Below are 23493 nucleotides of genomic sequence, written 5' to 3' on the forward strand. Positions count from 1 at the left end.
ATTTGGAGAAAATAAAATGAGCTCAAAATTGGGATGAAGGTGTGAGTGTATACAAAAGAGAAGAGGAGAAAAGCTCAAGATGTCACTCTAAAAATAGAATCCTAGTCATAAGGCCTAGTAAGTTTAATGGCATTAAGTTTGATGAGGCAATAGTGATCAAACCTGCTTTAAGGATTTTAAATTTAAAAAGTGAATGAACGGACTGAGAAAAAATGGTACAGCACTTGGAGAATCAATTGGGTTTTACAAGTTCTATTTGATTTGAATAAATTTCACTTCCTGTATAGGTACCAGAAGGAGATTTAGACAACACCTACACATGCATGCACATGCATGAATACACACAGAAAGAAATTTAAATCACCTATTTTATACACATGCACTCATATATACATATACATATATACCTATATATTACATATTTGCAAATAATATATTCAGACTCCAGTTTATTTTACAGTTAAAAAATTAATATTTTTGAAGCTATCATATAGTTTGTAGTTTCTTATCTGATTTAATTAGTTTTTGAAAATAATCTTTTCAATTGCCTATCTTCCATTCGAATACAAAAATTTCCACTCCAATTATCACTATTAAAATAGGGCTGTCAGGGATTGCAAGATATGCTACAAAGCTGTATAAATCAAAACAGTATAGTACGGTACAAAAGAGTAGTCACAGATATCAATGGAATAGGACAGAGAGCCCAGAAATAAACCCACTCAATGGTAAAAAGGTGAAAGCTTTTCCTCTAAGTTCAGGAATAAGACAAGGCTGCCTCCTCTCAGCACTTTCATTTGACATAATATTGGAAATCCTAGTCACAGCAGTTAGGCAAGGAAAAGGTTTCCAAATTGGTAATGAAGAAGTAAAACCACCACTATTTACAGGTAACATGATACTATATATAGAACTGTAAAGACTACACCAAAACACTATTTGAACTAATAAATGGATCCAGTAAAGTTGCAGGATACAAAATTAACATACAGTTCTGCTAGAACTGATACATGAATTCACCAAAGTTGTAGGATACAAAATCAATGTACAGAAATCAGTTGCATTCTTATACACTAATAATGAAACAACAGAAAGACAAATAAAGAAACTGATCCCATTCACAATTGCACTAAGAAGCATAAAATACGTGGGGATAAATCTAACCAAAGATGTACAAGATCCGTATGCTGAAAACTATAGAAAGCTTATGAAGGAAATTGAAGAAGATATAAAGAAATGGAAAAACATTCCGTGCTCATGGATTGGAAGAATAAATTTTGTCAAAATGTCAATACTACCCAAAGCTATCTACACATTCAATGCAATCCCAATCAAAATTGCACCAGCATTCTTCTCGAAGCTAGAACAACCAATCCTAAAATTCATATGGAACCACAAAAGGCCCCGAATAGCCAAAGGAATTTTGAAGAAGACCAAAGCAGGAGGCATCACAATCCCAGATTTTAGCCTCTACTACAAAGCTGTCATCATCAAGACAGCATGGTACTGGCACAAAAACAGACACATAGACCAATGGAATAGAATAGAAACCCCAGAACTAGACCCACAAACGTATGGCCAACTCATCTTTGACAAAAAATATCCAATGGAACAAAGACAGTCTTTAACAAATGGTGCTGGGAGAACTGGACAGCAACATGCAGAAGATTGAAACTAGACCACTTTCTCACACCATTCACAAAAATAAACTCAAAATGGATAAAGGACCTCAATGTGAGACAGGAAACCATCAAAACCCTAGAGGAGAAAGCAGGAAAAGACCTCTCTGACCTCAGCAGTAGCAATCTCTTACTTGACACATCCCCAAAGGCAAGGGAATTAAAAGCAAAAATGAATTACTGGGACCTTATGAAGATAAAAAGCTTCTGCACAGCAAAGGAAACAACCAACAAAACTAAAAGGCAACCAACGGAATGGGAAAAGATATTTGCAAATGACATATCGGACAAAGGGCTAGTATCCAAAATCTAGAAAGAGCTCACCAAACTCCACACCCGAAAAACAAATAACCCAGTGAAGAAATGGGCAGAAAACATGAATAGACACTTCTGTAAAGAAGATATCCGGATGGCCAACAGGCACATGAAAAGATGCTCAACGTCGCTCCTCATCAAGGAAATACAAATCAAAACCGCACTCAGATATCACCTCACGCCAGTCAGAGTGGCCAAAATGAACAAATTAGGAGACTATAGATGCTGGAGAGGATGTGGAGAAATGGGAACCCTCTTGCACTGTTGGTGGGAATGCAAAATGGTGCAGCCACTCTGGAAAACAGTCTGGAGGTTCCTCAAAAAATTAAAAATAGACCTACCCTATGACCCAGCCGTAGCACTGCTAGCAATTTACCCAAGGGATACAGGAGTACTGATGCATAGGGGCACTTGTACCCCAATGTTTATAGCAGCACTCTCAACAATAGCCAAATTGTGGAAAGAGCCTAAATGTCCATCAACTGATGAATGGATAAAGAAATTGTGGTTTATATACACAATGGAGTACTACGTGGCAATGAGAAAGAATGAAATATGGCCCTTTGTAGCAACGTGGAATGAACTGGAGAGTGTGATGCTAAGTGAAATAAGCCATACAGAGAAAGACAGATACCATATGGTTTCACTCTTCTGTGGATCCTGAGAAACTTAACAGAAACCCATGGGGGAGGGGGAAGGAAAAAAAAAAGAAAAAAAAGAGGTTAGAGTGGGAGAGAGAGCCAAAGCATAAGAGACTCTTAAAAACTGAGAACAAACTGAGGGTTGATGGAAGGTGGGAGGGAGGGGAGGGTAGGTTATGGGCATTGAAGAGGGCATCTTTTGGGATGAGCACTGGGTGTTGTATGGAAACAAACTGACAATAAATTTCATATAAAAAATACAAAAAAAAAAGACTGTTTAGTGAGCCTTACTGCAAAGTGATAGTATAATGGAAAGCAGGTCTATGAAACAAGGACATAATTGGGTTCAGGCATTGAGATCTCTGGTTGTGATAGGTAACATTTTAAATAATTTCTAGAGGCCAAAAACTTCCCCAGCACTTATCATGCATTACACATTGAATACAACAACTCTGAGGATTATTATTCTCATCCTTATTTTCTAAATTAGGGAACTGAATACAGAAAGTTTAAGTATTTTGCCTCAGATCACCTAGGCAGAAAGCAGAGGAGTTCATATTCAAACCTGGGTAATGTAATCCCATAATCTGTACGCAAACACTATGCTGTCCCTGGTTTACTTTCAGGTAACCCACGAAGGTATGTGTGGACAGCATACCATTTTTTAAAAATACACAAATACAACTACTTTCGGCAAAATTTTTAATACCTTTTAGTGGCATTGAGGCCAAGGTTTAATTGTCTAAAAAGTACTTAAAATATTTTGCTGACTGTAAGACTAAAATATCCAGACCTTCATACACAATTTGAAGTGATGAATACATAGTACACCCCATCCAGTTTTAATCTAATACAAAACTCATTTCTATTAGCAGTACGTGCTGTATACTTATGTGCTAAATAACCATGTGATAGGTTTGAATATTCCAGGTTAACTTAGCTCACTACTTCACAAAACAAGCTACTCCTAATTATAGGTTAGCTTTAGGAGCTAGAAATATTTTTATGATACAAATTGATTTGACTTTCAAAAGGGGAGTAGTTTATAATAGACTAAACTTTCCCTAGATACTTGTAAATTCTCCAAAATATATAAATATAAAAAACACTATTTGGAGGCACTAGAGAGTGACCAAAAGCAGATACAAGTGATAAAAAAAAAACATACAGAAATTGGTTGCATTTTATACACTAATATTGAGCTATCAGAAAGAGAAATTAAAAGAATCCCAGTTATAATTGCATCAGTGAAAAAGATGATCAGAAAATCTGATCAAGGAGGTAAAATACCTATACTCTGAAAACTAAACTAAAATGTACTGATAAACGAAAGATGATGCAAATAAATGGAAAGATATTCCTTGCTGGAAGGGAAAGGGCTGAAGGGACAAGCAAAATAGGTGAAGGGGATTAAGAGATACACACTTCCAGTTATAAAATAAATAAGGATGAGGATAAAAAGTATAGTATAAGAAATATAGTCAATAACATTGTAATGACATCATACGGTGACTGATTATAACTATAGTTATTGTGAACATTGTATAATATATGGAACTGTCATATCACTACGCTGTACAGCTAAAACTAATATAACATTGTATGTCATCTATAATTCAATTTAAAAAGTTTTAAAAAATAGTGCTGCGATCGATATATTTTACAGATTTTTTTCCTCTTTCTGAGCATTTCATTGGCATGGATAAGAAATTACTAGATATAAAATACTATATTTTTTTATGGTTCTTGATTCACATTACCAAGAAGATTTATAGAAACATTTCCACCTTCAGTCTATTGAATGCCTGTATCACCATGCCTTTATCATACACTTACCACAGGATTTTTTTTAGAAAAAGTTTTAATCATTTCTTAAACTAACATGTTATGATTTTATTTTGAACTTCTTTGATATACAGGGCTGCTAAACATTTCTCCTTTTGTTTGTTAGATATTAATTTTTTTCTTCATGAATAATTTATTCCTATTTTTTGCCTGTTCTTTTCCATGGACATATTAGCCTTCCTTGTGGTCTTGCAAGACCTCTTTGCATACTATAGTAATAACAATTTGATTGTTTATATTTATCATAAATATCCCTAACTCATTTGTTACTTGTTTTCCATTTTTTAACTTTATTTATTTATTTTGAGAGAGAAAGAGATAGAGAATGAGCAGGGGAGGGACAGAGGAGAGAGAGAGAGCATCCCAAACAGAGTCCATGCTCTGTACTGACCCCAATGAAGGGCTGATCTCACCACCATGGCTTCATGACCTGGGATGAAATCAAGAGTTGGACAAATAACCAACTGAGTCACCCAGGTGCCTTACTTTCTTCCTATTTTAATGGGGTTTTTTGATGCAGTGTAGCGTTCAATTTTTATGTAGTCAAGTCTATTTATCTTTTCCTTTGAGATTATTTTCACAGCTTTTATGTTAAGTGAATGCTAGTGTCTCTAAAATTAAGTTTGAAATATTGACGGTATCTCTATCATTTCAAACATTCTGTTAGTTAATAGAGAAATGACGGCTGAGCTAATCATTTGTAACTGTTCTGACAGAAAAGAGAAAAAGGAAGGATAAGGATGAGAAGATAGAAAATATCTCTTTAGAGTTATTAACCACTTATCAATATTTTGTTAGAGTGTATTGCCTAATGTTTGTTTATATAATTTAACGTATTTAAAATTACGTCTTGTCTTGTCTCTCATCAACTTAATGATGCTCTTAATGTATTATTTCAATAATTGTAATTATTACATAGATATCTTTTTGTGTTGGCATCTTTATTGCCTTTTAATGGAATCCAATGAAAGATATAAGACAGTTTTAGAGTGTCTTTCTGATATTTAAGAGACATGTGAGAGAAAAGTAATTGCCATTAAAATAGCAATATGATTTGGTACCTGGCTCAATTAAATTTAGTATTTATGGCCTGCTGTCACATACAACTTTCCTAAGCAGTCATGTCAAATTACATCAGTTAACCCTATGTTCACATAGCAAATAGTTATTGTCAAGTTCTTCACTAAACATCAGGAAGCAAAAAAGAGGAATTTCACAGACTAGTGGGGGATTATTTTCAATTTATGCTTTTATAAAGAGTAATACAATTAATATACTTTTCATAAATTTTCTCGTCTCTTTGATGCATATACTTTTATAATACCCATATAAAAATGATATAGAAATAGACACATAATGCTTAAGGAACATAGTGGAAGGGCTAGAAATGCTTACATCTAACCATCTACTTGATACCTAGAAGGTATCTCAAACTTTGTATAGCCAAAACACAATTTTGATCCTTGCTCCTAATCCCTAGCAACACCAAAACAAAACAAACACACCAAAAATCCCTAGATTCAACTAGATCTTGCCATTTCAGTAAATGATACCATAATTTGTACAGTGGCTCAAAGCCATAAACCTAGGCATGCTTGATTCATATCCTATATCCTCTGAATTCAACTCAATAATAAATAGTATGGTTTCTACTTTGAAAAGGTGTCTCAAAACCATCTACCTCTCTATACCTCCACTTTACCCCCCCCGATCCAAACAACTACACTCTCTCTCCTGAACAAACCACAAAACCCTAATTATTTCCCCTGCTTTCAATTGCTCTCCATAAAGTATTCTCTAACCAGAGTGATCTTTTTAAAATGTAAATCAAATCGTGTCATATCCTTGCTTAAAGTTCTTTATTGGCCTCTAGCTGTACTTGGAATAAAATCTGCAGACCTACTTGGTTCCCCATCTTCCCAGCCTCATCTCAGAGCATATGTCAGGTCTAATATGTCAGCATAATGTATACATTATCTGCTCTTTCATGGCAAATTCACCTTATAGATTGCCTGTGATGGGGTAGATGCATGTTTAATTCAGGGGCAAAGTTACAGCAAGCACCCTTGGCCCTTATCTAGAATCACACTGTTCAAATCAGTTTTATCAGTAATAATAAAAAAATGAGATTTGATTTTAATTTGTCCAACTTCTGCAATCATCTCTCAACTGGTTCTGAATGTGGGAGAGAAAGAAAGCGGTGCAATTTGTCTCCTGAAACCTATTATATAAACTTTTTTATACCTCATAGTGCCTAGTATAATGACTGAAACTTATTGAATTGAATTCAATCAATGTAAGATAGATGATGCTAAAATAATACTATATTACAGTATGAATGAAAATATAGATGCTTGTATATTGAAAAATACAGATGAAAACTATAGTGAAAAATGTAGATCCTTCAAATTATTTGCTTTTCAGTTTTAATCATTTAATAGCATTGATTTAAAACTTGTTTTTCAGCATGGTACAATATATGGTATACTTATTTTATACTTTTCCTCATACATGAGATAGGAATCATAATGGCCCTATTATCTCACATGGTTGCTCAGAAGATTAAGAGATATAGCTACCACTCTGAACATGCTAAATGAATGACACATATTTCTTGCTGAGTCAGCGTGGCTTCCTTTCTCAACAGCATGAATTTGTGCAGAATGAGTAGAAAAACCAAACCAGAAGAGAATTGCTAGGATAAGTTATAAAGAAACATATCCAGTGACCTAGATCATGTTTCCCAAATTGTGTTTTGTGGATCACTAGTTTTGAAAAATATTAATGGGTTTCTAGGGGTAGTAGTGGGAGAGGGCTATAAAGAATCCTTTCATGAAGAAAAGTATTTAACCCTGTGTTTCCCCAATATATTTGACCATGGAAATCTTTTTTGCCCTCAAGATTATTATTCAGAATTAGTTTCCATAGAGATTAGGATATTATGATTGAGGTGAGTAGGTAGAATATCTGGTGGCAACTTCTAGATTTATTAGAATATTTTGGTGAATTTGGCATAGCATTAAGTCAAAAAATTGTGAATGCCTTGCTTTTCCTATCCTTATCCCTCGACCATAGATCTACCACGTTATCTAACAAATTCCTATTCAAATGTAAGTTCAGTTTGAGTACTCCCTTCCAAAAATAGTTTCACTGCCCTTCATCCAACCATACTCACTGAATTTATTCAGATACATCTATTGACCATTAATTATGTATGAGGTATTGTTCTAGGTGCTGGGACTGAGCATTTAATTAAACATCATCATCATCATCATCATCATCATCATCATACAACACAGTTCTCCTCATGGAACATCCATTCAAATCGGGAAGAAAGACACTGAACAAATCAACACATAAATACTAATTCAGGAGTAAAAAATGCTATAAAGGAAAAATAGCATAAAGGCGACAGAAATTATTCAGTGGTCAGAGAAGTCTTCTCTCAGAAGGGTGGCATCTGAATAATGACCTAAAGAAAGAAAGATAATGAGCCATGAAGCCTCAGGGAGAAAGGCACTCCAGACAAGTGAATGATGAGTACAAAATTCCTAAAGCAGGAACTGTTTGGCTTATCTGAGGTAATGCAGGCAAGATGGCATGGCCAGCATAAAGTAAGCTAGGCAGAGAATGGAAGGAGAGAGATCAGGAGATTAAGTAGAGTCAAATTATTTAGGACATTGTATGCTTTTACACTGAGCGAGAGGGGAAAACATTGGAAGGTCAGCCAGGTGAATTGACATGATCTAATTTATAAAACTCTCCCGATTTGCAAAAGGACAATAAGGGCACAACATTCAATGCCAGGAACAGGGTAAGAGGCTTTTTCAAAAGTTCAGGCAAGAGATATTAATAGCTTATATGAGAGTGACAGAAAAGAGATGGTAAGAGAGTCCTGAGTCAAGAAATATTTTGAAAGGAAAACTAGAGGACAATTTTTAAACTTTCTGATCTCAGGACCCTTTTGCATCCTTAAAAATTATTGAGAATACTAAAAAGGTTTTATTCATGAGGGTCATGTCCATAAGTACTTAATATATTAAAAACTAAAACTGAGATACTTTTAAAACCTAAGAATATACAAGTGCACATTTCGTTAGCAAAAGAGCTATGATACCACGGCACATCATAGTACAATGATGAAAAACTCCACGGAGCACTCATGCACAAACAAGAGTGAAAAAGACAAAATGTCTTTGTATTACTATGAAAATAGTTTTGACCTCACAGACCTTCTAAAAGGGTCTTGGAAACTCTCAGGGAGTCCTGAACCACACCTTGGGAATTGCTGGTCTATAGGGTTTTCTGGAGAATTGGAGGTGGGGATGTGAGAGAAAGAAAAGAAACAAGGACGGCGTCAAGTCTTTTAGCCTGGGCTGCCATTAACTGAAATACAAACTTTAGTGCTACCCATGTTAAAGTTAAAATGCTCTTTAGACAATCAATTAAGATTTAGAGGAGGTGGCTGGATATGGGCCTGGAGTTCAGGAAAGTAGTCAAGGCTGGAAATATAAATTTAGGAGTAATCAGCATACAGATAGCACTTAAAGCTCTGGAACTGGATGTGAGTACATAGGGAGGGAGTGCAGATTGAAAAAAGAGGTCTGAGAATGATCCCTGGGGCATTTAATCAATGAGTTCCATCAGTGAAATTCCAAACATCTGTTTAGAGCATAGTCTCCCTCCACTGATTAAATGTTATTTTATGTATCTTCATAATCAAATCACCCAGCATATAGTAAGCACTGAACTATATTTATTGAATTAATGAATAAATAAAGTAACAGAGTAGTCTGTGGTACTTTCATAGCTACATTTCACGATATTAGAACAGACAAGGTTAGGAAACTGAAGTGATTAGTTTCAGATTTATACATCAGGTATACTATTCTTCATGTGGTCAAATAGGTTTCCATGAATTTAGAGGCAGAGGCAACTGGGGGCTTTTAACTTTACCCAGTGTGAGTCAGTAACAAGTGACCTAACAGGAGATATGAGAGTAGAATTCAAATTGTGGCCTGCCACTTAAGACATTTAGGCAATAATACCAACTCTACTTTCTGGACATTTTTATTTATTTATTTATTTTTAAATTTTAGTTAGTTAATATTCAGTGCAATATTGGTTTCAGGAGTAGAATTCAGTGATTCATCACTTACATACAACACCCAGTGTTCCTCATAACATGTGACCTCCTTAATACCCATCACCCATCTAGCCCATCTCCCACCACCTCCCTCCATCAACCCTCAATTTGTTCTCTATCATTACAAATCTCTTGTGGTTTCTCTCCTTCTCTCCTTTGTCCCCTCCCCTTCCTATATGTTCATCTATTTTGTTTCTTAAATTCCACCTATGGGTGAAATCATATGGTATTTGTCTTTCTCTGACTGCCTTATTTTGCTTAGCGTAATACATTCTAGTTCCATCCGCTTTATTGCAAGTGGCAAGATTTCATTCTTTTTGATGGCTGAGTAATATTCTTTGTATATATATGCCTGTCTTCTTTATCCATTCATCAGCTGATGGACATTTGGGCTTTCGCCATAGTTTGGCTGTTGTTGATAATACTGCTATAAACATTGGGGTGCATGTACCCAATTGTCCAATTGCTGAATAATAAGGTATCTGCATTGTTAATTTTTTGAGGAACCTCCATACTATTCTCCAGAATGACTGCATCAGTTTACATTCCACTAGCAGTGCAAAAGGATTACCCTCTCTCTGCATCCTTGCCAACACATGATGTTTATTGTGTTGTTAATTTTATCCATTCTGACAGGTGTGAGGTGGTAGCTCATCGTGATTTTGATTTGTATTTCTCTCATGTTGAGTGATGTTGAGCATCTTTTCATGTGTCTATTAGACATCTAAATGTCTTCTTTGGAAAAGTGTCTATTCATGTCTTCTGTCCACTTCTTAACTGGGTTGTTTTTTGGGTAATGAGTTTGATAAATTCTTTATAGATTTTGGACACTAACCCTTTTATGATGTTATTTGCAAATATCTTTTCCTATTCTGTAGGCTAAGTTTTAGCTTTATTGTTTCCTTCACTGTGCAGAAGCTTTTTATCTTGATGAAGTCCTAATAGTTCATGTTTGCTTTCGTTTCCCTTGCCTCCAGAGACATATCTAGTAAGAAGTTGCTCCAGCCAAGTTCAAAGAGGTTGCTGCCTCATGTTCTCCTCTAGGATTTTGATGGTTTCCTGTGTCACATTTAGGTCTTCAATCCATTTTTAACTTATTTTTGTGTATGGTATAAGAAAGTGGTCCAGTTTCATCCTTCTGCATGTTACTGTCCAATTTTCCCAACACCATTTGTTGAAGAGACTGTCTTTTTTCCTTTGGGTATTCTTTCCTACATTGTCTCAGAATAGTTGACCAGATATTTGTGGGTCCATTTCTGGGTTTTCTATTCTGTTCCATTGATCTATGTGTCTGTTTTTGTGCTAAAAACCATACTGTCTTGATGACTACAGCTTTGTAATATAGCCTGAAATCCGGAATCATGATCATTCCAGTTTTGTTTTCTTTTTCAGGATTGCTTTGGCTGTTTGGTGTGTTTTGTGGTTCCATACAAATTTTTAGAATTGTTTGTTCTAGCTCTGTGAAGAATGCTGGTGGTATTTGATAGGGATTGCATTAAATGTATAGATTGCTTTGGGTAGTGTAGACATTTTAACAATGTTTGTTCTTACAATCCATGAGGATGGAATGTCTTCCCATTTCTTTACGTCCTCTTCAATTTCTTTCATATGTCTTCTATAGTTTTCAGAGTAAAGATCTTTTACCTCTTTAGTTATGTCTATTCCTAGGTATATTGTTTTTGGTGTAACTGTAAATGGGATTGAATTCCTTGATTTGTTTTTCTGCTGCTTCATTACTGGCATTTTATTTTTAAGATAATTTTTCCCAGAGAATTTTTCATCTATGTATTCTTATTCAGACTGCCTAGAGACGCTTAGAGAAACACATGTCAAATAATGGAATCCACTGAGATTTTTATGTATGTGGAAGAAAAACCCTGAATAACACAAAAGAAAGATCCCATTTAATAAGGGCTGTCACTGTCAATGGTATTCTGGGTACAAAACTCAAGGATTACATTTCTTGCTTAGAAAAAGAGATGAAAATTATTTTTTACATGTAGAAAATATCAATAGCAAATAATTCCTTGTTTTTTCTGATAGATAATGAAGGATTTCACCAAAAGAAGATAAACGAAAATGAATAATATTCCACTGGTGTATGAATGGCATGACCTTCATATAGAATGATGGTGATTTCAGTCATTAATAGAATATGCAGTTCATAGAGGATGCTTTCTAGATTCTGGCTTTTTCCTGTCCTGCATTAGGTCAAGCTGACCCAACACTGTGCCAATTTATCTTCATTGGCTTCTCTCACATGCCAAATTTTAGGAGTTTATACTTCCTATTGCTCTCTTATCCAGAACTCTTAGGAATGAAATTCTGGAGTCAGTGATTACCCCATATTTGGCCAGCATCATCCTAGATAGATTCAAATGATTTGGGAAACTTTAAAAGTCTCCCACTTACATTTGTTAAAGTCCAAAGTTGCTATCATCTCATTTGTGAATGAGACCATAGGAGTAAGAAGATTGTCTGTCAAAAGCTGTATTTCAAATGTGGGCACACATGATTTAACCACCACTGTAATAACAATTTGGGTTGCTATATGGTTTTACAATTTATACCACACTGTGGCACATTTTATCCGGTTTGAGTTTTACTAGGTAATCACATGAGGCAAATATCACTGACTTTACTGACAAATTGAGGTCATAAAGGTTACATAAGAGGCAGGTATGTGACAGAAGCATGATTAAAATTTAATTCCCATAAAAAGTCATATCTGAGAAAAATTTATATATGATTCCATGAGTTTCATAGACCATCTACAGCCTATCCAAAAATACTGGGTTAAAAATTCTTGCCTTTAGAGATATTGATTTAATTGGTCTGAGATTAGGACCAGATATTTTTTTAAAAGATCCCAGGAAATTCTAATTTGTCAAGGCCTACTGGCCAATTGTTGGGTCACTAAATTCTTTTTCATTTTTTTACCTTTCCAAATTGTTATTTCTTTCATCTAAGATTATTTTCTGTATTTTCTTATCTTTCTGCCTTTAACCTTCTTTCACTTAGCTTTGGTGGCAAGACTCCAAATTATTGAATACAGTCTTCTTTGTTTCCCAATTTTGGGGTAAAACCGTTGCCATCTATGTTTCTGCTCTTCTTCCTTTTTCCAATCTATTATTCTCCTTTTAAACTTCATCAAGTCTCTGGAATATCAATATTCCACCTTTATCATTTTCTCCACAATGAGCTAATTAACATTAATAGACTACTGGATTTAGGAGACCAGAGCTCTTCCAGTCAGTGGCTTTGTAACGCTGGGAATTATTCGACCTTCTTAATCTCGGCCCCAATCAGTAAAATAAAGAAAAAAAGTGCCTACCTTGTAGGGTTTTTATAAGAAATAAATGAACACACACACAATAATAAAAATAAATGGCTCAATACTCAACAATAAAAAAAAATTTTAAAGATTATTTCTTTGAAGCTCTTTTTATTCTTTATCTATTTTTGTGGCAACTCAATACAATGTTCTGTACTCTGAGTTATATGCATTTGCTTTTTACATACCCACTCTTATTTCTAATTTTACAATTTAGCATATGTATTCTATAACCCCCAGTGCCCAGTAAAATGTTATTCTAGATTTGGCAGGAATTTTATGTAACCCCATAATGGAAGGGAGAGATACTATGGCTTATTATTAAATTAATTTATTACTACCTCATTAAACACACAAAAAATAAAGAAGAATATCTGAAATATTTAATTCCTTGAGGTTGATATATCACCTGATTTAAAGAGTCCATCAGAAGCAGGAATTCAGAAGCAGCTCATCTTTCTTTTTTTTTTTTTTTTAGGTTTTCTTTTTCAATATATGAAGTTTATTGTCAAACTGGTTTCCATACAGCACCCAGTGCTCATCCCAAAAGGTGCCCTCCTCAGTACCCATCACCTACCCTCCCCTCCCTCCCACCCCCCATCAACTCTCAGTTTGTTCTCAGTTTTTAAGAGTCTCTTATGCTTTGGCTCTCTTCCACTCTAACCTCTTTTTTTTTCCTTCCCCTCCCCCATGGGTTTCTGTTAAGTTTCTCAGGATCCTGAGAAGCTCATCTTTCTTTAAATTATCTCTCTCCCTTAGTCTCTTGTGAGAACTGGACCCTTGACTTTTTCTTTTCTTTATCCATAGGCCTGTTTGCTTCTTTTTGATAGGGTCCCTCCTTATCTACAGAAGAATGCAGCCTAAAGTAATTTCATTCTGTTGAATTCTACTTAGGATGGGATTTAAATTATGTGGTAGGATCTGGACAATACCAGGAACACCTCAAGACGATCAGAACTTTCATATTGATCAGGTTGACTTCTTGTTAGCATCTACCTATGTTCATTAAAATGTTATAATGTTCAATATTAAGTACATGCTTGGATGATCTCAGTACTATTGTACTAAGTCTCTTTTTCTGCCTCCACCTACAGCCACTTCTCAAATGCCCTCCTCTGTAATTTTACACTTGATGTGTGTTATAAAACAGGAGAAAGAAATGGAAAAACCCATCAGGCTAAAACCACCACGAAGGGCACAGCTCAAGAACCCAGTGCTCTAACAGTTAATGCTTTATCTAACATGTTTCTAGCATCCAGCAATGCCAAGAGTGTTTGTATTAGGAAGCTAATTACATTTATTTTTTTAAATTTTTTTTAACGTTTATTTATGTTTGAGACAGAGAGAGACAGAGCATGAACGGGGGAGGGTCAGAGAGAGGGAGACACAGACTCTGAAACAAGCTCCAGGCTCTGAGCTGTCAGCACAGAGACCGATGCGGGGCTCAAACTCACGGACCGTGAGATCATGACCTGAGACAAAGTTGGCCGCTTAACTGACTGAGCCACCCAGGCGCCCCGGAAGCTAATCAGTCCTCCCATTATGAAATTTAACATTTTAGTCCCCATCACTCATCTCTCAAATCAACTTTTAGTTTCCTCTTTCTCATTCTCTACAACCAAGTTTAATTTCTTGCATCAAAAATAAAAGAAAAACTATTTCATCAATTTTGCCCTTCCTTCAACATACTGCCATATTACTTTCTTTCCTTTTACAAGCAAATTATTCAAAAGATTAATCTGCAATGTACTGCTTTTCTCCAACTCTTCAACTCTCCATATCATAAGCTTCTACCTTCTCCACTTGAAGGAAATTGTATTCTTGAAGGCCTTTGTCCTCAAAATCACCAAATAAAGTGACATTTTGATCTCCCTTACCTTATCACCCTATAAGTTTTGACAATGTTGACTAATCTCTTCTTCAACTTTCTTTTCTCTTTTTATGTTCATGATAATGTTTGGCCTTTTCTCTTTTATATCTCTCAGTGCTCCTTCTCTCTTTTGCTAAGGCCTTCTTCCTGAAGTGTATGTGAAGAAGTTACTTAAACTTCCTGGTTCTCAATTTTCTCATCTACAAAATTAGAATAATAACATCAATTCCAAAAATTTATGAAAATTTTATATTATGTGCTCAACAAATATTATATTCCTTAAGTGTAAACATTTCCCAGCATTCTGTCTTTGGTACTATCTCCCTTTACCAGCAAATTCTATAAATGACTGTAAAATCTTTACCCTAAACTCCTACCTCTCTCACCAGAGCTCTACTCCAATATTTCCAATTTGCATATCATGCCCAACATTCAACACATTTACAAAACCAAATTTATCATCCTTCTCCCTCACCAAAATGAACTTCTGCTCAAGTCTTTCCTATATCTATAAATATCATTCCAAAATCCCAGCCGACTGGGTTCAAGTCATTAGTCATCTCTGACTCCCTTAGATCTAATCCATCTCTCCGTACACTAATGCTTTGTCCAAATTGTCTTTTGCATCAAATACTACAGAAAAAAGATAAAACATCATAACCAAGTCATATTTATCCCAGAAATGCAAAGTTGAATTAACATTAGTAAATAATGTGACTTATCACATTGATGGAACAAAAGAAAAAAATTATATGATTAAATAAATATATACAGAAAAAAAGAAAATATCAATACCTTTTTATGTTATAAACTCTCAGCAAAATAGGAGTATAAGGGTACATACAAAAAACTTATAGTTGATATTATGTTTAATACTGAATTCTTTCCATCAAAGTTAGAGAACAAGACAAGGACTTTTAGTTTTACCACCTCTACATCATTGCATTGTAGTCACAGCAGTAAGAAAAAGAAAAAGAAGGTATAAAGACTAGAAAAGAAGTAAAACCATCATTATTCTTGATAACAGAAAAAACTCTAAGAAATTAAAAAGAAACTACTATAACTTTTAAATGAAATTATCCAGGTGGTAGGATACAAGGATAAAATAAAATTCAATTGCATTTCTATGTACCAACACAATTGGAAAGTGAAAGTAATAAACAATACTAAAGCATTAAATCAACTCAATGAAGACAAGAAAGTCTTTTTCTGAGTAGGAAAGTAATGCATTTCAACTCCTACCTCACACCATACAACAACAATTTGAGATGAATCATAGAACTAAATGTAAAAGCAAGAACCAGAAATCTTCTGTAAAAAATATAGGTGCACATATTCACTACCTGGACAAGACCCAAAAAACACTACCCATGAGGGGCGCCTGGGTGGCGCAGTCGGTTAAGCGTCCGACTTCAGCCAGGTCACGATCTCGCGGTCCGGGAGTTCGAGCCACGCGTCAGGCTCTGGGCTGATGGCTCAGAGCCTGGAGCCTGTTTCCGATTCTGTGTCTCCCTCTCTCTCTGCCCCTCCCCCGCTCATGCTCTGTCTCTCTCTGTCCCAAAAATAAATAAACGTTGAAAAAAAAAAATTAAAAAAAAAAACACTACCCATGAAAGATGACAATTGATAAATTGGATATCAATTGATAAATTGATAAATTAAAACATTCTGTTCACCAAATTCACCATTAAAAATATTTAGGTAAAACACAGACTGAGGAAAAATATTTGCAGTGCAGAAACCTGACAAAGGACTCATATCTTTAGGAATTACAAGACAATTTATAAATAATTACTACAACCAGAAATTTAAACAACTCCATTAAAAAAAACTTGAATAGGCGCTCCTCAAAAGATCTAAGAATGGTCAATAACCACAGGAAAAGGTGCTCAATATTATTAGTTACAAGAAAAATGCAAATTAAAACTATAATGAGAAATCTTTTCACACCCATAAGAATGATTAAAGTAAAAAAAATTTAAAAGTCTAATACACCAAAAGTCTGAGAGAATGTGGAGAAACTAAAATTCTCACACCTTTCTCTTGTGATTATAAAATGGAACAACTACTCTGAACAGTTCTTGGGAAGTTTCTTATAAAGTTATTTACTCATCTACTTTATGACCCAACAATTCCACTCTTTGGTATGTATACAAAAACATATGCCCATAAAACGATTTGAATGTGAGTATTCACAGCACATTCGTTCAAAATATCAAACAGCAGGAAAACAACACAAGTATCAATCAACAGGAAAATGGATAAACAAATTGTACTATATTAATCCAAGAGAATACTACTCAGCAATAAAGGAACAATATGAGTGAATCCCAAAAACATTATGTTGAGTGAAAAAAGTCAGCCATTGACATACACAAAACACACACACACTGGAGGATTCCATTTATGTAAAGTCCAAGAATAGACAATTCTAATCTATGGCAATAATAATCAGAAAGAAGTTGTTTTCGGGGCACTTGGATGGCTCAGTTGGTTAAGGAACCAACTTCGACTCAGGTCATGGTCTCTTGCTGTGAGTTTAAAGCCCCATGTCAGTCTGTGCTGACAGCTCAGAGCCTGGAGCCTGCTTGGGATTCTGTGTCTCCATCGCTCTCTGCCCCTCCCCCACTCACATTCTGTGTCTCTCTGTCTCTCAAACATGAATAAACATTAAAAAAGAAAGAAAGAAAGAAGTTGCTTTCAAGGAGGAAATGGGGGTAGTTGATTGAAAAGGGGCATGAAGCAACTTTCAGGGATGATGACAATGTTTTAATATCTTGCTTTGAGTGGTGATTACACCTACATATGCAATGGTCAAAATTCATTAAATTTTGTTTTATTCTTCAGTTGGGGAGAAAAAAAAAGATGCTTCACCAAGAAAACATTTTAAAAGAAGAAAAGTTATTGCAAGAAGCATGTAATTAGTAGAAAGAAGAAAACTTGGTGTGTCAACAGACTTACCTAAAATTTTTTTCAATGGCAATATTTTTTCAAGTGTTTTGAAGTCCTTTTTTTGAGTTTCAAAATAATTTTATTTTCAAATATAAGTAAATAAACCCACCCTTGTGGATTCATTTAAATAGAAAAACTCAGCCTTGTGGGTCAATATAGTGGAGAAAAACAAAGAATAACCAGTAGCATATAAATATTTCAGTGTCTGTTAATTGAAAATAGAATGCTTCATAATCTGGACATTTTTAAGACACGAAAGAGCCCAAAGAGGCAAAGGTAAAAAGATCAAACACAAGATGCAGAACTAACAGCTGTGACTTAGTGAGTTAATAAATATGCTGAATAAGTCAAACTCAACAAAGCACTGCAAGTTGGTAGCTTCCAAGTAATTAACACACCAACCAGAAACACACGCAATGTGTAATCAGGCCTACCTCATTTTGACAGCAAGGACTCTTTGGTTACAATGGATATTCTCCATTAATAGGTAGTTATGGAAAGTATGTTAGGTAAAGGCATGCATGAAGCAAAGGGGAAGTAACCTAACTTGCTCTATCTAAGCAGTCTTTGTTTGCAGTGAATGAGATGAAAGTTCTGTTTTCATTTCTATCTATTCTATCATTTCTATTTATTCTTTCTCATTCTTCTTACAATAAGACTGAATACATCTACTACTAACACCTGGGCAAATAAATGTAAATTCATGGATAACAGTTGTATTTATACTTTTGTTTCCAAGGCTCATCAACAGTTTCAAGAGTGAAATGATCATTTCAACCATGTTATTAATTTCTAATTAGTAAATAAAAAAACGTATTTGAATACTACCACAAGTCATTCTAACTTCACATTTCCTACATTTCCACACATAAAGCCAGAATTAGCAGACACTTTAGAGGATTAAATCTGTGATCAAAATATAGGCTCTTATATAAGCCAATAATTATCTTTTCTTTGAAACAGTTAACTCTTGACAATGTTCCATCTCTGATACACCTGTGACTTGTCAGAGCACACCAGGGAGTCTGTTACACTGTCCATCTAGCTATCCCCCATCCATGCCCTCTAGTCTCCAAACCCTTTCTTGAAATCATGTGTCTGACCTATACTCCCTCATAATTACCTCCACTTGAATCTTCTACTTCCTGCTCTCTGCCATGAATATGGAGCCCAGAAGATCAGAAGAAATAAGTAAAACACCAAAGTCTTTGAGACAAAAGTAAGAGTAGTCCAAGTGAGGTTATATTATTTTCCAACTATACACCTTAGCTGCTACTGTTCTATTACATACATACTTTCAGGCTGCACTGGTTCAAATTTAAATACCATCATCATTGGTTTCCTGAATTTCTCACTTCATTTTTTTTTCCTTCCTAAATCATCATTATAACATCTAAGAAAGGAAGGTAGAATCAGTTGCCTTCATAAACATTTAATAATGGACAGAACCAAGGAATAGAGTCAAAAGGAATTTCTGGCTTTCATACTACCAATACTTTTTTTCAGTTTACCTAAAATAAACTAAAATAGAATAGAGAATGCAAAGAAGGATTTACAGAGTAAGATTATAACCTTAGAATTGGTTCGATTACAAATATGTAGAAAGAAAATCTGCTTTTTATTCACTGAGTGGCTAAATGCATTTCCATTAGATAGTTTATGCTGATGTAAAAATAAATGTGTTTAGTAATGGATGTTAACATATATATAAGATAATCTCCTACCTAAGTAATTAAAAATGCTGAAAATGTAATGGCTGCACAATAACACTAGAAACACCTTCATATAATGAGAGAACAAGTGAAGATAAATGTGACATTTAGCATCTAAGTCTGGCTTTAATGAGGTTTATGTCTTGAAGCAAATGAAGTAGATCAAATTTTTCTGGAAGAAAAGAAGGGATCTTTGAAGACACTTCCTCTTCCACACAGTTGGACACTGTGAAATGTTACCTTGCCAAAATGAACTTGTAAGTCCCATCCTCATACAGATGTTGTACAACCTCTAGAAGATTTTTCTAACCTCTGAGCAGGAGGAGACAACTATTATACTGAAGGGAAAAAAAGGAACTTGAATCAGTTGCACAATTAGCCCCTTTGTAGTGTCAACAGCTTTATTCATAACACAATATCATATTCCCTTGAAATTAATGATGGTTAAATGAAACTATTTATATGAAAGTGTTCTATAAATATAGTGAATATTTAAGGTCAAAATGCTATTTATTGATGAGGATGATTATAATGAAAATAAACTAAAATAAATCATACTGAAGAAGGTAAGATATTAAGCAAATCATTGCTCATTTAGACCAAAACAGTCTTAAAAAGAGACATTTGTCTTACAAATTGGCTCAAAGGATTTGCTCATACTATATATCTAAGTGGATGGTGAATGGCATTGATTGGATCCAAAGTCCCCCTCTCTTGGATTTTATGAGGCCCATTCAGAATGAGCCAGGTTGAGAACACCACCAATTCCATGTTCTGAGTCCATCTGTTGGCAAAAATATAATGCAAACAGCTTTATAAGTGCTATTTTCAATGAAATATCACAGAACAGCTTGTCCCAATGATATTTCTAAAGCTTGCCTGCAAACCGCCTACTGGAAAATCCAACTGAAAGAGAAGAGGGAAGAGAAAGAAACCCATACATACAAGTGACAGAAATGAAAAAAGGACAAAAGGTAGAGAGAGACAAGCTAGAGAAAAGTGAGCACTGGAGAAAAATAAGGTGCAAAGAGGGGTGCAATATTAAACATGGACAAAAGGAGGGGCGCCTGGGTGGCTTAGTTGGTTAAGTGTCTGACTTCAGCTCAAGTAATGATCTCGCAGTTTGTGAGTTCAAGCCCTGCATCAGGCTCTGTGCTGACAGCTCAGAGCCTGGAGCCTGCTTTGGATTCTGTGTCTCCCTCTCTCTCTGCCCCTCCTCCTCTCACACTCTGTCTCTCTCTCTTTCAAAAATAAATAAATATTAAAAGAAATTTTTTAAACAAGGACAAAAGGCAACCACAAGGAATAGAGAATGTAAAGAAAATATATCAAAACAACTTCGGTTGGAAGATGGAGAGGTGATCACAAATAATTCAGCATGTCGAGAGAAGTGAAGACAAAAGGAGCATGAAAACCCAGAAAACATGTAATAGTTTAATAATTGGAGCATAATTATTAAAATGTAGTGAGAGAAAAGTGATATGAAATAGTCAATTTTCTAAGTTTCACTTGTTTTTTCACGTGATATATAAATTCATTTTTCCAAAAGCTAGTATGGATTTCAGTATCTGTCATCAACTCCAAGGTTAGGAAACATCCTCTTCCAAGTCTCTTCTTTTAATCTAAAAATCTATTTGCATATCATAAAATAGTCCAAGCACTGCAATATAAGCAGTATACATGCAATGATTCCAAAACAAAATACACTACTGCAGGTGATGTCATCTGGGCACTTACCTGGGGTCGAATAACTTTTACAATATTTTTGAGGGCTGTGTCAGGGGATGGAGGTGAGCAGTCGGGTGTTGGGCCTGTTGAGCTGTTTCTATGGTTACTACTTCCTGGAGCAGTAATTGCTACCTCAGATGCATTATCTGTGAATAAAAATAGAACTGCCATAAACCTTATCACTCAGTTTACCTTTTAAGACTTGAAATTACTTTAGTGAACATGAATTGAGAATTCAGCTTAAAACTGGTATCAATTACAAGATCATAATGAGGAATATGCATAGCAGTATATTTTAAAGATAATGTTTACTGAATGCTTTACTTTCTTTTGTAATGGTAAATATCATACCCTGTAGTATTATTCCAAAAAGGAAGAGTATTATTATTCAATTCATGATAGATACCAAATACAGCTATTAAGAATGCCTTTACTATACAAAGGGCAAAACTTCACCTTAACTAAAAACAATATGATTTTTTTATATGATTGGGCTAACTTTTCCCCATAATCTTTCATATGGGTATTGATACTTATTAAAGTGGAAGTTTCATATCTTCCTGAGTCATAAAACCCAAATTCAAGCCTCCTGAAAGCACGTCCCCCAGAAATCCCTCAAACTATAGAGAACCATCCCGGTGAATTAAAATTGAGGAAAAACTGACATGTGTGAACAATGGTTTTACAATGTAGACTAACACAAAACAATCACACCCAGATAAACACATCTTCTATAATCAAGCTAATCGAATGAAATTTCAAAAATCTAAATTATTTCTCTCTTTTGCTCAGTATGAGGGTCAAAGGAAAAATAAAGTGATGACTTTAAAATCAGCAACATGCATAAAACTCTCTTCTTAAATTTTTATCAAAACAAAATAACAAAAAAGATGCAGTTTTAGAATGTTTAAAACACTTGGAAAAGGATGGGAAAGTTCCAAAAATAACTCTTGGTAGCACATAGAAGTTATATTATTTTAACAACAATTTGACAATCCTCTATAGCTTTGTTTGGAAACTGTTGCAAGCTCAAATCTAAAACAAATTACTTCCTTGTTATGTTTTTAATTAGTTCCCAATAAGTTTCTGTTCTAGACAGCTGAATTGATGCAAAGACTGAGACTGTCAATTCTTTATGGACCTGCAAGGTTTTGTATTCTATGGCCATTGCCTACACTCCCAAGTAAAAAGTAGTAAGTTATGAAGATGCCTCTTGCTCATAAAAAGTGAGCGGATGAAAACTCTACCCACATAAAAACATAATTCAGTTTCACTGGGGAGTCCAGACATAGGCTTATGAAACAAAAATATATAAGTGTGATATATTGAATTAAATAGATCATTTATTAAATAAGTCTTAACAGTGTCCAGAGCTTACTCTTGACTCAGGTTTAATGGATAAGGTGAGATCTGAATTAGCATCTCAAGAAACACAGAGTTCCAAAAGACAGTAATATGGGGTAGTCTTCTGACTAGATTATAATTGGTATGAGTAACTACTGAATCAGAGACAAAATATCAGTCAGCAAGACAATGAAAAGAAGTCCTCATTCTCTCCAATTTGTCCCTCCCTTTCATTCATTCAACCATACATCTAAAATCATTTATTTGGAGGCAACTATGTATCAGGTATTATGTTATGTTCTAAGGATAAATGGAAAAGAGCCTCTAGGCAGAGGGTAGAGGGTAGGGAAAGATAGGTGGAGCACAGAGGACTTTTAGGGCAGTAAAACTATTCTGTATGATATGATAACAGTGGATACATGTCATTATACATTTGCCTAAACCCATCAAGAGTGAATCTTAGCATAAACTATGGACATTGGATGATAATGATGGGTCAATGTAGATTCACTGATTGTAACAAATGTACCAGTATGGTGGGTCATGTCCATAGTGGGGGAAGCTGTGCTTGTGTGGGGGCAGGGTACAAGAGAAACTTCGATACCCGATGCTCAATTTTTCTACAAACCTAAAACTGCTTTGAAAAACTAAGTTTGGGGTATAGGGCAAGATGACGGCTTAGGAGGACGCTGGGCTCACCGCACGTCCTGCTGATCACTTAGATTCCATCTACACCTGCCTAAATAACCCAGAAAACCGCCAGAGGATTAGCAGAACGGAGTCGCCGGAGCCAAACGCAGACGAGAGGCCCACGGAAGAGGGTAGGAAGGGCGGTGAGGCGGTGCGCGCTCCACGGACTGGCGGGAGGGAGCCGGGGCAGAGGGGCGGCTCGATGGCCAAGCAGAGCCCCGAGTCTGGCTTGCAAAA

The 23493-nt window shown here is 35.2% G+C and overlaps 1 protein-coding gene across 13 annotated transcripts in view; it reads right to left on the reverse strand.

The window, feature by feature from the left end:
- ANKS1B (ankyrin repeat and sterile alpha motif domain containing 1B) overlaps positions 1-23493 on the reverse strand; it is a 1096782-nt gene that overhangs the window by 631509 nt on the left and 441780 nt on the right. For all 13 annotated transcript variants that reach the window (XM_043562285.1, XM_043562284.1, XM_043562283.1 and 10 more), the window contains exon 11: positions 21232-21368. In XM_043562285.1, coding sequence (XP_043418220.1) covers positions 21232-21368 — 137 coding nt within the window. The remainder of the gene's footprint in view (positions 1-21231; positions 21369-23493) is intronic.

This window comes from Prionailurus bengalensis, chromosome B4, assembly GCF_016509475.1.
Source record: "Prionailurus bengalensis isolate Pbe53 chromosome B4, Fcat_Pben_1.1_paternal_pri, whole genome shotgun sequence".
NCBI classification, from domain to species: domain Eukaryota; kingdom Metazoa; phylum Chordata; class Mammalia; order Carnivora; family Felidae; genus Prionailurus; species Prionailurus bengalensis.